This window comes from Pelophylax lessonae, assembly GCF_965119305.1.
Source record: "Pelophylax lessonae genome assembly, chromosome: 8".
Classification (NCBI taxonomy): Eukaryota; Metazoa; Chordata; class Amphibia; order Anura; family Ranidae; genus Pelophylax; species Pelophylax lessonae.
The window spans coordinates 220,166,501-220,181,762 of record NC_138775.1 but is presented as its reverse complement, the minus strand read 5'-3'; the positions used below and the strand labels follow the sequence as shown (position 1 = coordinate 220,181,762).

General features: G+C 44.1%; 1 protein-coding gene across 1 annotated transcript in view; it reads right to left on the bottom strand.

Annotated features, from left to right (window-relative positions):
- Positions 1 to 15,262, bottom strand: part of CEP350 (centrosomal protein 350) — a 124,440-nt gene that overhangs the window by 42,894 nt on the left and 66,284 nt on the right. The window contains exons 19-26 of the mRNA XM_082266484.1: positions 14,222 to 14,299; positions 13,749 to 13,843; positions 10,632 to 10,709; positions 10,382 to 10,533; positions 8,623 to 8,771; positions 8,033 to 8,217; positions 2,713 to 2,800; positions 2,474 to 2,620 (exon numbers count right to left, since the gene is read on the bottom strand). Coding sequence (XP_082122610.1) covers positions 2,474 to 2,620; positions 2,713 to 2,800; positions 8,033 to 8,217; positions 8,623 to 8,771; positions 10,382 to 10,533; positions 10,632 to 10,709; positions 13,749 to 13,843; positions 14,222 to 14,299 — 972 coding nt within the window. The remainder of the gene's footprint in view (positions 1 to 2,473; positions 2,621 to 2,712; positions 2,801 to 8,032; positions 8,218 to 8,622; positions 8,772 to 10,381; positions 10,534 to 10,631; positions 10,710 to 13,748; positions 13,844 to 14,221; positions 14,300 to 15,262) is intronic.

Sequence of the window (15,262 nt, the reverse complement as noted above, 5' to 3'; positions counted from 1 at the left end):
CGTGGCCAAAGGACGAAGAAAGCAAACCGCCAATGGCTGAAAACTGGCCCAATGATGGTACCAGAGGCCAGGTGCTGCTAAACACCTCATTGGAGGAAACCAACTCAGAATCACAGAAAAGGAGAGGGAGTGAGCCCTAGGGGATTCACATACGCAAAGTATGCTCCTCAAAGGCGATGGTAAAACTACCTAAAAGTAGATTTACTAGCTTGCAGCAGCGTGGGAATCACCGATTCAGACAACCCTCTAGCCTGCAGCACCTGGCTTCGAAAGCCAAGCTGTTAAAGCAAGATAGAAGATTGGCCCTTGAGCCAACAGATCTCCAAGAGGAAGTTACCAAGGAACATCGGCGACCAACCGCAACCGATCTGCGCACCAAGACCGGTAAGCCAGTCTGGAGCCACTAAGATGGCCATAATCCCTTCTACCTCAAGCCTACGCAGGAGTCTTGGTAGAAGTTCAAGAAGAGGAAAGCTATATTTCAGACGACACCAAGCCCAAAGGAGCCACCAGTGGGTCCGTGGTGATGGCCAGAGGATCCCAAGACTGTGCCACAAACCCAAACACCTTCCTGTGGAGAAGAAAGGCCAACAGGACCACCTCGGGAGTTCCCTACCAGAGACACCAATGTCCAGTATATCGATCAGTAGTCTGGATTCTTCCAGAGGCCAGACCCCCTGAACGCAATCCGTGTCAAAAACACGCCACCCCACCTGGACAGGCTGGCATCCATGGTGACTCCTGTCCAGTACAGGGGAAGGAAGAATCACACTGTCGAAGCACCGGAGAGCGAAGCGCGGACCTTCTCGTACCCTGGCTCAACAGGATCAGATTATCTAGAGACTGTGGATTCTCGCTTCACATAGCAAGAAACTCATTTGCAAACAGATTTTAAAACTTGCCCCATGGGAGGAACACCCTGGTTGAGACCGAGTCCAGAACAGACCCAGATAGTCTAACTAGGTGGATGGAACCAAGGCCAGTAACTAGAAATAAAATTTTCAACCAAACTCCTACACAGTAGGAGTCCACACAGTAATCTCCCGGTTGTCTGTCAGAAGAGTCAGAGACTCTGCTCTTAGAAGAAGATCATCCAGGTAATACAGTACCGCAATCCCCTGCTGACACAACAACGCCAACACTGGGACCAACAGTCGGGAAAACCAGAGGGGCTGAGGTGACAATGATCCTTGCCCACGGCAAGCGGAGGAAGTGCAGATGACCAGCATGCAACTGAACATGACGGTAAGCCTCTTAATAAGCGATAGAGGCCAGAAGATCCCCCTGAGGTAGGGATGCCACTACCATATGAATGGACTTCATTTGAAAAATCTGTACCCGCACAAAAACGGTTCAGAACTTGAGGTCCAAGATTTGACGTACCACACTTTCCTTCCTAGGATCTGCAAACATGTTTGAAATAAAAGCCTGGAAACAAACGTTCCGATTCAGAGACCGGAATAATCACCCCTTGCAGTAGGAAGTTTTGCACCACCCCGAAGAGACCTCGAGGGCAGTCTGGGTATAAACGCAGGTTGGAAGGAGCAAACCGCACTAGAGTAGAAGATCGAAAACTCGATCTTGTACCTGGGATGATCAAATCATGGACCCACCTGTCTGATCAGGGAGGTCCACGGGTCCGGAGGAAGCAATGACGTCCTTCCCCACCCCAAACATGGATGATGGCGCCCCTTCAGACAGAAGAGACCTTGTTAGCAGGTCTGGAAGGACCTGCTCCCGGCATACCAGACTGGGTCCGCAAGGAACCTCTGGAAGAGGTCCTTCCAGGGAGACTCCGAACAGGCGATTCCCCCAAAGGGAAGATCACACAAGGCCTTCTAGACAGCTTGGCAGACCAGTATATTAGCCATATCATGCGCCGAAGGATATTGCTGCCATGGACAGCCTGGGAGACTAAGGGAGCCCCATCCAAAGAGGCATCACAGACGAACTGGAACCCCCGGGACCAAAAAGCCCGCCAGCACCACAAGGGCAGGTGGAGGCTGTTCCCCCTACCAGATCCCAGCGCAAAAGCGGTGCCCATTTGAGAAAATCAGGGACACCAATGCTATGGTGAACACCGCCCCAAGGACCCAACCGGCCACAGTAAAACATACCACCAAAAGAAAGCTCGATTTGTGGGGGGGGGAAGAAAAAGGACATCAACTTTATTTGGGTACATCGTTGCACAACGCATGACTGCGCAACTGTCAGTTAAAGTAGCGTAGTGCAGTATCGCAAAAAAATGGTCTGGTCATTAAGGGGGTAAAACCTTCCGGTCCAGAAGTGGTTAACTTAGGAAATTATATTCGGATAGCAAAAAATGGTTTGTGACACAGCTTGTTTTTTGCAAAGATCAGAATGACCTGAAGAAAAAAAAATACCTATACCAATATATTCAGTGTAATGTGTCTTATAATGTACCATCTGACCATGCATTCGGTCAAAAGAAAATAGCCAAAGAACTACACACCAGCTGCCCACTCTCTGCAGATTTGAGCTTCTCTTGCAGCCGCAGTGTGCTGTTCTGGATGCGCTGAATTTCTTCTTGCTGTTTCAAGATAAGTTGCCTCTCCCGACGAGCTGCTTTGTTTGCTTCTTGCAAGCGCTTGATTTCCGCCTAAACCAAAAATTTGGATTAGAGAATGTAAAAAAAAAAAATAAAAAAAAAAAAACATCAGATATAGGTGGTCTTTTATTAGTTGAACATACCTGTTCCTGCTGGAGTCTCAATAAAACACCTCTTTGTCTTTTCTTCAATGGTGGCATTTTGTCATCCTCTCCCTTGTCACGCAGATTTCTGAAGAACACATGCAAATATTAAGCAATAAGGCCACAATGAAAAATGAGATGTGGTGAATTATAACTCGCTTTGAATATTTGGATTCATTGGGAGTTCCAATGAATGTTGAGGGTTTGTCCTTACTTCCTGTCTGGTTAAAAGGTCGTCCCTGCAACAGTAAGTAAGGGGAATCTCTCTAATTGAGCCTCAGCAGGCAGTAAAACCTGCCAGGGACTTTATGCTTTCCACATGCCATCCAAAAAAAAAAAAAATAGATTTTTTTAATACAGACTTACCTGTAAAATCAATTTCTTAAAGTACATCACAGGACACAGAGCCATAAAGCATAACATATGGGTTATATAGCCATCTTTAGGTGAAGGACACTGGCAACCAATCAGAAAGGACGCCCCCCTATATAACCCCTCCCACACAGGAAGTACCTCAGTTTTGTAGCAAGCTAAGACCCCATAGAAGAAGGGAGGGACCTCTGTGTCCCGTGATGTACTTTAAGAATGGATTTTACAGGTAAGTTTGTATTAAAAAAATACATTTTTATTTTCGTACATCACGGGACACGGAGCCATAAATCAGAACATATTGGATGTCCCAAAGCAATGCATCTGAGGGGAGGAGGAACACCAAAAAATACCACCATCCGACCAAAAAAAGGATTACACTGATGCCTGCAGAACACTGCGCCCTAATGCAGATTCCTCCTGGGTCCTAACATCCACTCAATAGAAATGAGTGAACGTATGCACAGACTACCAGGTCGCGGCCTTACAAATCTGAGCCATAGAGGGTTAATGGCTATGTGCCCAAGAGACACCTACTCCTCTGGCAGAATGTGCATACACAGAAAAAGGTGGAACCTTCCCTACTAAACCATACGCCTGGGTAAAAACCTGGCGAATCCAATAGGAAATCATACACTTAGATGCTGCCAACCCTTTTCTGGGCCCTTCTGGTAGCACAAAAAACCTTTCGGTCTCACGAATCCGAGCTGATTTCTGCAAGTAAAACTTCAGTGCACACATTACATCAAGAGAATGCAATAACTTTTCCTCCTCTGAGTTAGGATATGAAAAAAAGGAAGGTAGTATAATGTCCTGATTCAAATGAAAGGCAGACACCACCTTGGGCAAAAAACCTGGGTGTGGACATAGAATCCCCCTATCTTGATGAAATATCAAGAATGTCTCACTACAAGAAAGCGCTGCTAGTTCCGATACCCTTCTAGCTGAAGTTATCGCAATCAAAAAGACCAGTTTTCTGGTCAACAGAACCAGGGGGAACCTGCCCCCAGAGGCTCAAAAGGCTGTTTTTGTAAAACTGCCAACACCAAATTTAAGTCCCAAGGACACAATGGCAGCTTCACAGGCAGAAGCAAACGTAACATTCCCCGAATGAAGGTCTGAACCAACGAATGGGAAAACCGATAAGGCTGAAATCTGCCCTTTGATAGTGCTCAAGGCTAATTTCATATCCACTCCTGCTTGAAGGAAAGCTAGAATTCTCCCGATGATATATTTGCGGGGATGCCATTTCCTGGCTTCACAACAGGCACTGAAGGATTTCCAGACCCTGTAATAAAATGTTTCTAGAGACTGGTTTCCTACGTTTATAAGCATATGAACTGCAGGGCCAGATACACCCCGCTCCTTCAAGATTAAGGCTTCAATAGCCAAGCCGTCAAATTTAGAGACTGTACAGCAGGGTGGAATATCGGACCTTGAGAGAGTAGGGCCAGACGCAGTGGAAGAGCCCAAAGCCTCGTCACTGCCAACCTCTGGATTTGTGCAAAGAAAACCCTCCTCGGCCATGCTGGAGCTACCAGAATAACTGGTTTCCCCTCTAGCTGGATCCTGCGCAACAGACGCGGTATCAGCTGCACCGGAGAAAAGGCATACATCAGAGAATACTCCTCCCAAGGAGTCACCAAAGCATCCACTCCAACTGTGAGTGGATTCTTGGTTCTGGACACAAATTTCTTCAACTTGTTGTTGAATCTGGATGCCAACAGATCTGTGTCTCTGGGACCCCCCCCCCCAGCATAGGCAGATTGATTGGAAAATGTCAGGGTGTAAGGGCCATTCCCCCAGAGACATCTGTTGACCACTCAAAAAGTCTGCCTACCAGTTCTCTATTCCCAGAAAAAAAACTGCTGTCCGGCGTGGCACCAACATCTCTGCCCAAGTCAGGATGGAATTCACCTCTTTCTGGGCTGACCGACTCATTGTGCCTCCTTGATGGTTGATATAAGCCACGGCCGTGGCATTATTGGATTGTACCCCGACAGGGTGACCCCAAAGCCTGGACGTCAAGAATTTCCAAGCCAGACTGACTGCTCGGATTTCCAAAACATTGATTGATTTAGTAGATTTCTCTACTCAAGACCATTTTCCCTGGATAGTGGCTTCCTCCAGAAACGCTCCCTAGCCGGAGAGACTGGCATCTCTAGTCACCAATTTCCAGGTCACCGGAAGAAAAGATCTCCCTTTCTCCAGATTTCCGGTCAACAACCACCAATTTAAACTCTGACGTACTCTTGGAACCAGAGAAATAGACCGCTCCAGAGACTGAACCTTTAGCCAGATAATACGCTGCAGGGCCACCGCAGAGAAAGACAGACAGTCTAGAAACTAAGGGAGCCGCATCCAAAGAGGAGTCGCAGACAAACTGTAGCCCTTGGACTAACTGATCCACCAGCTCCGCAAAGGCAGGGGGGAGCTATTCCCCCTCGAGGACCCATCGTTGAAGTTTTGCCCACATAGCTTGCAACACCAGGGCAATAGTAAATACTGGTCTAAGTGCCGAACCAGCCACAGTGAAGAAATAGCGGGTCAAGGCCTCCTATCAGCCGGATCTGAGAAGACGGGGGACTTTTCAACCGGGATTACGGTAGCTTTATTCAACCTGGGAACTGGGGAGTCCACTACAGGCGGAACCGTCCATTCTTTAAAAGAGGGAATCCTCAAAGGTGGGTTTCGGCCACTCCCACTGTTTTGTGACAATATTGTCAAAGAAGGTGGGAAAGGGAACACCTTCGCCGCTTTGGAGGACCTGTGGGTGCCAAAGGTGACTCGCGCTTCCGATGCTGCGTTAGCCACCTTCCCCATCTTTAAGGTTTCCCGCACTGATCCACTAGCGCCTTTTAATGCGCGGCTAGAAGAGCAGAGCGAATCATCTGCATCTGAGCACGCAGGGTGTGTGGACGCAGACCCCAAAGGGTAACTCGCATCCGCGGCGGCTGAATCAGATTCTGGTTTTGATGAGACAGAGGAAGCAGGTGAAGGCAGGGCACGCTTTTTGCTAGTCCGTTTGCCCAGGACCAAATCTACCTTGGACACAAAGGTCTCCAGGACTGCTGTTAGTGCAGTCAGTTGTTGGGACCCAGAGGGCCTGACAGCCTCAGAGGGGATCAGGTGGTGAAAAAGGCTGCAGGGACTCTATTAATGGAGAGGGGAAACCACACAAAAAAGTGCAGAACACAGCAAAGGACACCCCAACGCTCCGGGGGCATCACAAGGCCCAGCAGAGAGCACTACCGCTGCAACAGCAGGGAGAGGGAGAGAGAACCCCACAAATAGACTCCCCACCACCGGTCAGGTATTCACAGCACTGAACGAACTGCACACCATGTGGCAATCAGGAAGAGGAATATCCAGGGATCAGCACTAGAGGCTGAGGAGGGGCTCCCACTTTCGAATCACCGCCCATCTGGCTTAAAAAACATAGCCACTGCTGTTTTTAATGGGAAACCTCGAGAAAATGGGTGCCGAAGCTACACAGGCTACTTCTGCAGAAGACCACCGAGAAAGGGGGGGGGCCATGTCTGCCCCAAAACCCTCCACCTCCACCCCAGAAATCCTGGGGCTATGTCGCGGCAGACCTAGCACTGAGCTGCAGAAAATAATAAAAGAGGGAAAAAAATTCAGTTTAAAAAAAAAAAAGAAGAAAAAAATTGCCAGGACCAGAGATCCCAGCAAGGAACTAGGTCCTTACTCCTGACAAGGCAGATAAAAAAAACTGGAGTACCTATAGCAGAGAGTGGGAGTATACCCCCTGGGACTGCCCCATCGGCGTAGTCAAGTTCTTTTCAGCCTAGTGTCCTACTCCTGTAGGGGGCAGTATAACCCATATAGTCAAGAAGATGAGGAGCTGTGTCCATCATTGAAAGAAAGAGAATTTATTTTTTTTGCACTTATATAAACACACTTTCTAAAAATATTTTCTCACTTTTTAAAATAAGCTAACCCAAAGCAAACAAGAAAAGTTCAAATGAAAAATGTACTTACCCGGTCCCTGCTCCTGCCACAGATAGACCTGTCCCTGCAGCCTCTCCTCCCCTGTGCCCAAGGATCCTGACGTCATCAAGACCAAAGGGTCCATGGCCCTGCAGTAAATGTGATGACGCCAAGGGACAGTCTATTGCTGGAGCGTGGGGGAGTGCCATCTGCCGAGGGAGGGTTGCTCCTTGAGCCTAACCAAAACAAGCCAATAACCCTTGCAGAGCGAGTGCAGCACCAATTTTAAATTTGCCTGGGCTTTAAAGCACGTCAGATTAAAAATGCAAAATAAATGTCTTGGGGTTTTTGCCTAAAGCCAAAAAAAAAAAAAAAACATTTTCAGTAGATTTCAGAGCTGTTATGTCCACTTAAAAGTTCTAGCCTTCAAAGGAGAGGAATTGCAGTACTTTTTAAGTAACAGTACAGGCCATCAATTGAATTGGTAAGAAAGCCTTGTGCAAAGTATTGCTGATTAGAAGTGTAAAAATAAGCAGTTTCAGGCAACCTTTCCATGCCTTATCACCCTAAGCTCTATATGGATGGAGATCCTTACTGGACAATGACTGTCTAGCATCTTTATACCAAGACAAGTGAGATTTCATGGCTTATACATTTCTGGACCTATCAGAAGCACTACTGACTCTTGTTAAGTGACAAAGAAGGAGATATGAACTGGTTAATGTGTTCTTAACGGGAGGTATATTAAGTAAAAAAAAAGAAAAAAACAATTGTTCAAAAGCCGTTTACAGTTATTATACTACCAAAAATATTTTTTCCAAATCATAATTACATCAATATCTGTAAGTATTGAGATATAGCAGTAAAGGCAGTGGCTGGAATGTACACTTTATCAGCCAATGTGTCTGATCTAAAAGCCTCTAGACACAAAGAGCATGTTTTCTCATTTAGAGGCACCGACTATCTGGCTCCTGGAGCTTGCCCAGCCATTCAGTTTTACCTTTTCTGGTGTTCCAGCCAAGCAAGCTCTGCTTTAGTCTTCTCTTTGAGTGCTTTCTGACGCAGGCGAAGAAGGGCAGTCTGGTGTGCAGAGCGCATTTCTCCTTCTTGCATATACTGCCGAACCATCTCCATTGTGAATTTCCAAAAACTGTCCTGCCCACTTGAAAAGGGGCCACTGAGCTCCTGTGCAAGATTTATATGCATGTGTTATTACTAGATACATATTAGGGTCTCGTTCACAAAGATATACTTAAGCGGTGTTCCATGCATCCCCATGCAGGCAGTCCAATTCATGTCAATTGGGATGCAGCAGCTGCATGGACACAGCTGCTGCTCCCAATCTGACATCCATGCACACACTGCAAGCACTTGGGGTCCTGACCCATACGGCTATCAAACTGGGAGCGGTGGCTGTGTCCCAATTGACATAAAAAGGACTGCCTGCACAGGGATGCACATACCACCTGTGCATCTCCATGTGGGTAAACATGACCTTCGCATGAGTGTACACTTTAAGTACACTCATGTGAAAAAGGTTTAAAAAGGCATTACAGTTCGCTCTACTCAAACCTGACCCTTCTGTTTCACCTTATCAGGGGTGCTTTCCTCATCAGATTCATGTCTCCGACTTCTCTGTCTCTCCAAGCTACCACGCCTGTGGTATTCAGAGGGAAGCAAAGAACGAAACGATAACTCCTCGATGCCTTCTTCATTGGTAGGAACTGCTGAGCTGACACCTAAAGAAAATTGCAATATCGATGAAAAAACTATAATCAACACATTTTTTACAGTGACAAATTGTGTAGGATTGTGTATGCTTCTCATAGAAAGAGAAACCTGTCATATTATGGTGTCATTTAAAAAACAAATCAATTAAATTAAATCAGCATACTTAAAGTAGATGTCCAGTCAAATACTATCTAATCTTGAACCTGCTCCCATGCCCATTCTAAGCCTTATACCAACTACCCTGTATTACCTATTCTGAGGGCACTCTGGTCCAGTCACATGATCAGCTCCCAGCACTAGCTTTAGAGTAGAGGAGGGACAGCGGATAACAGATGCCCCAGAGTTATGCCCAGTACACACGATCCGAAAATCGGACGACGTTCCATCCGTTTTTTTTTGGTTGCTAGGAACTCTCAATTATATTCGCAAACGGGAGAGGTTACTTACGATACGAATTTTCTCGGACGATGATTCAAAAGCTTCCGGTATGCGTAACCACGCTGTAGTGTGTGAGGGGAAATGATGTCTACTGCTCATGCGCTGTCTACTGCTCAACATTTTTTTTCGGACGAACAACATACTGATAATACGATTATCGTACGATGTGTTATAATATGATCAAAATTGTTATGCTTGCACGACCGGATAATATCGGTCGAACTGTCGTGATCGCCTCTCGTAAGCTGTGTACTAACGATCAGATTATCGTCCGATCTTTTCACAAGCGTTATTTTTCGCCCGATTTTCGTATCGTGTGTACGGGCCATAAGCCTGGATTAGAGCACCTTCATAATAGGTTAAGTACAGACATCTTTCCTTTACAAGGTAGTTAGTATAGAGCTTAGCTTGGAGGTGGGAGCAGATTTAGAGTTTAGATTTGACTGGACTTCTACTTTAAGACACCTGTTGTCTGTTGCGGACAATATGGGCCAGAACACTTTCACTGGTTTCCACAAAGTTCAAAGGTCTTTCTGGTCAATCAACAAAGAGGAGTGAAACACAACCCATGTGCTCTACATCCCTTATATACATATACAAACTCCCCCACCCCAAAAAAAAAAAATTATTAGAAAAATGGATGCAGATTTAAAATTACATTTGGCCAACTTGTGTATTTAGGAGATAAAAAAATGATAGGTTCCCTTTAAAGTTGATTCCCAGGCCTGATCCAAATTAACCACCAACCCCTCCCCCCACCAACAGCATGTCCCAGTATTAATATATTCTTATGGTTTGTTATTATAACAAGAGAAAGCGTTTGTTATTCCTTGTGAGGTCATGAAAAGGTTGTATTATAATCACATATGGTCATTTCGTATGGTTGGAGGCATACCACCCAAGTCTGTATCTCCAAAGGGCCCTTTCCTTACAACATGTGCTGGCAGGAATCAATGCAGAAGATAGGCAGGCTATTAAAACAGGTAGTTAGGAGCTCACAGAATTTTTGGCAAGATTATCAGGTATTTTTCAGAACTTTCTGCATTTTTAATGGCATAAAATATTGGGAAATGCTTATGTACTGCAGCGATACACTGCTTATATTTCATTTTTAATTATATCACACATACCCTTTAGCGAACAAGAAACATGTAAGGTTCCTATGTAGACCTACACAAACCTTTATCATCAAGAGATATGCTGCTGTCCCCCTTTAACACACTACCCTCGGGCAATGGTAGCTCCTCAGAGATGCTCTCCTCCAGGTCTCTCTGACTAATGATTTCCTCCTTGACGGATGATGGTTGTGGACTTTCCTGCTCACTGCTGCTACTGCAAAAATCCCACATAGAAATATAAACATTTGTTACCAAATACAGCCAGGAAAAATACACAGCCCTCAGCAATACCAGGGTATGTGATCTACATACCTATGAGATCTCTCTTTGAAGCTGGACACACTGCTTGGAGGCTGGGATGATGGAGAAGCAGAGCGGGAACCCTTTTTCCTAGCATAAACAGAACAGATACTAAGCCATGACCCACAAACAGCCTAATTCACCTAGCTGTGCCAAGAACTTCCTGCTTTGGCACATAATCAAGCCAAAATGTGAATAAAATGGCTACAAAGTTCTGTGTAAAAAAATGTATGATCATTCAAAGAAAGTGTTTTTTTATTATTAAAAAAAATAATACATACACACACACACACATATATATGTGCAAAGAAGCTATCAGCACAGCTATAGCAAATAAATAAATCTAAGAAAGGGAATGTATTCAATCAGTGTATAAAAACTATAAAGATTATATAAAAAATTATATATAGATAAATAATTTAAGTAAATCCGGCAGCACACACCAGATAGTGTTATTCACTTAACACAATAAAAAGTATTCAAAAATCAGAAAAGTGCTGCGCCAGAAACATATAACAAAAATCAATCAATCTGTGTATACAATAAATTGCAAACTTAGTGTCTATAAATCATACGTGCTTTCCGATAGAACAGAACTATGATCAAAAATCCATAAGTGTATAAAATAAAAATCAATCTTTGTATACAATATAAAATAAAGTGTCCATAAATCATAAGCGCATTCCAGTTCCAGAAATGTGATCACCCAGTAAATGTGATTAGTACATATTAATGTGCTCCACTCCGCCGCCACCAGAGATCAAAGCCTCTCACCTTAAAGTTTGACCCAGAACACTGAGCCAAATCAAGCTTTTTTACCCCTCTGGCGTCACAGGCAGGTGTCACCGGATGGAATAGAGGTCTCTAGCAGATGCACAGGGACAAGATAACAGCGATGGTGCCGCTCTCACACGGGGCACATAGAGACCACCACATAAGCAAAAAGAAATCTAATGCTCTCCGTGCGGGTAAACTGAATAAGGCTGTTTATTTATTTAACCACTTTACCACCGGAGGATTTTGCTGTCTTACGTCCAGGCCACTTTTTGCGATTCGGCACTGTGTGACTTTAACTGACAATTGCGCGGTCATGCGATGCCGTACCCAAACTAAATTTATGTCCTTTTTTCCCCACAAACAGTGCTTTCTTTTGGTGGTATTTGATCACCTGTGCGATTTTTACTTTTTGTGCTATAAACACAAAAAAACAGCGTAAATTTTGAAAAAAATAACAATATTTTTCACATTTTTTTATATGAAATTCCCCCCCCAAAAAATGTAAAAATCAAATTTTTTTTAATTTTTGGCCAATTTGTTTTCTGCTACCTATGTTTGGTAAAAAAAAAAAAAAATCACAATAAGCGTATTTTGATTGGTTTGCGCAAAAGTTATTGCGTTTACTAACTAAGGGAAAGATTTGTCATTTTTGGTGTTTTTTTTTTTTTTAACGAGTAATGGCGGCGATCTGCAATTTTTTTTTGCGGGACTGAGACATTGCGGCGGACAGATCGGACCCTTGACTGACATTTTTGGGGGTACCAGTGACATTACTACAGTAATCAGTGCTATAAATATGCACTGTTACTGTAAAAATTACACTGGCAGGGAAGGGGTTAATTTTATTGGAGAGGGAGGGGTTAATGTATGCCTGGTGCTTACTAACGTGTGTGGGGGGAGGTGACTGAGTGACACAGGGACAGATCACATGTTCAGCTATGCTGAACCCTGCAATCTGTCACTGTTCGTCACTTAGGAGATCCGCCCGCTTGTGTAAACTCCAGATCTCCAGACTCGATTCCGACGATCGGGGAAGAGTGGCGGTGATCACCGCCGCTCCTCCCCTGGCCCGACTCCCGCTGTGACTGAAAGCAGCGGGAGCGAGCCTCCGGCGGGGCGCGCGAGTGCCGCCCACAAGGGGAGGAGTCCAGCGACGTAGGTCTACGTCACTGGACGGAATCGAGCCACTTTGCGGCAGTACAGTCCCAGTGACTGGTCGGCAAGTGGTTAAATCAGGGTACTCACAAACAACTTCTTGTAGTCACGCTTGTAATAAATGAAACCGCACAGATGAGAGGATGCAGCGAGCAGCAGGGAAGGCTCCGCCCCCTTTACGCTTACACTTGTAATAAATGCTGACTTTAACAGTAGACCTCTACTGTTGAAGTCAGCGCCCTATCGGCCTAGACGTAATGCGTATAGGGGTGGAGCCTTCCCTGCATCTTCTCAGCTGTGCGCTTTCATTTATTACAAGCGTGACTACAAGAAGTTGTTTGTGAGTACCCTGATTTAAATAAACAGCCTTATTCAATATACCCGTATGGAGAGCATTAGATTCCTTTTTGCATCTTTTGCTTATGTGGTGATCTCTATGTGCCCCGTGTGAGAGCGGCACCATCGCTGTTATCTTGTCCCTGTGCATCTACTAGAGACCTCTATAACATCCAGTGACACCTGCCCGTGACCCCATAGGGGTTCAGTGGTTCAGTGTTCTGGGTCAAACTTTAAGGTGAGAGGCTTTGATCTCTGGTGGCGGCGGAGTGGAGCACATTAATATGTACCAATCACATTTACTGGGTGATCACTTTTCTGGAACTGGAATGCACTTATGATTTATGGACACTTTATTTTCTATTGTATACACAGATTGATTTGTATTCTATACACCTATAGATTTTTGATCATAGTTCTGTTCTATCGGAAAGCACGTATGATTTATAGACACTAAGTTTGCAATTTATTGTATACACAGATTGATTTTTGTTAGACATTTCTGATTTTGAATAATATTTTTTATATATATATATATATATATATATATATATATATATATATATATATATATATATATATATATATATATACACACACACACACACATATATACACACACACACACACACACACACATACATACATACATACATACATACATATATATATATATATATATATATATATATATATATATATATATATATATATATATATATATATATATATATATATACACACACACACACACACACCCAAACACACACACATACTGTATATATATATATATATATATATATATATATATATATATATATATAAAATTAAAAAAAGGTATATCTGAATGTATTATGATACCTAATACTTCGAGAACGCTGGCGCTTCGGTTGTTCAAGAGGAGAGATGGCAGCAGGATCTGAGCTGGTAGGAGACAAGTAATCATGGTCCACAGTCTAAGGGAAGGGAAGACATAATATTACTTACAGAAGCAGGAAGTGTTGCCTTTCTTTACATCCTAATAACTGGCAGTACTTTTGGAGTGTGCTTGAAATCACACAGTTTAAACAAAAGGAGGTAATAACTGTGTATAGGACTGTGTAAAAGAATAAAGAAAAACTGAAGCATCAACATAAATTTACAGATTTAAGTGCCTTGGAGGGTTCACCTAATGACTCTTGCCCACTATAGAGAAAAAAAGATAAGTTCCAAGTTCTAAATGAACGGGGTGTGTATAACACACAAACAAAATAGGAGAAAATAACCAAAGCTCTCTATAATCTATGGACCAAATCTACTAGATTATGGGCTGAGACTATGAAGTCTTCACCTACCTCTTGCGCCTGGATGACATTTTGAGACGCAGATGCTTCTAGTGTCTTCTGGAAACGCTGAAGCATTTCTGCCTGTGTCTGTGGGTTAATAAGCCTTATTAGACATGATAAATTACATTAGAACACTTCTTCAAGTTCTATTTCAGAAGTAGCAATACAAAAAAAACAAAAACACACTATTGCACCCCTAAGGCTGGCCATACACGGTGCAAATTTCTTTCCTTAAACCATGGGTTGATCGGTCAACTTGGTACATTCAGCCTGCCCATTAACAGTTTGAATTTTGGCCAGTTCCTGCTGAACCGGCCGAGATTTGAATAGTGCATGGCCAGCCTTAAAATGGAAGTGAATTCTGCATCAGGTGCGTACAACCCTTGCAATAATGTTGCATAATACTTTTTGGGCAAATATGTGTTTTTTAACCACTTTACGACCGCTCACTGTGCCTCTACTGCGGCACAGTGGCTCGTTATCGTCCAGCGACGTAGACCTACGTCGCTGGACTCCTCCCCCTGTAGGCGGCGCCCCCGCTGTTTTCATTCACAGCGGGAGTCGGGCCAGGGGAGGAGCGGCGGCGATCGCCGCCACTCTTCCCCGATCGTCGGGGAATCTAGTTTGGAGTTCCGCCCGCCTGTGTAAACAGAGCGGGCGGATCTCCTAAGTGACAGATCGGAGTGTTCAGCATAGTTGGACATCCGATCTGTCCCTGACCCACTCAGTCACCCCCCCCCCCACATTAACCCCTCCCTCTCCAATAAAATTAACCCCTTCCCTGCCAGTGTCATTTTTACAGTAACAGTGCATATATATTTATATATATATATATATATATATATATATATATACTGATTACTGCAGTAATGTCACTGGTAACCCCAAAAGTGTCAGTCAAGGGTCCGATCTGTCCACCGCAATGTCGCAGTCCCGCAAAAAAAAAAAAAAAAAAAAATCGCAGATCGCCGCCATTACTCGTTAAAAAAAAAAAAAAACACCAAAAATGACAGAAATCTTTCCCTTAGTAAACGCAATAACTTTTGCGCA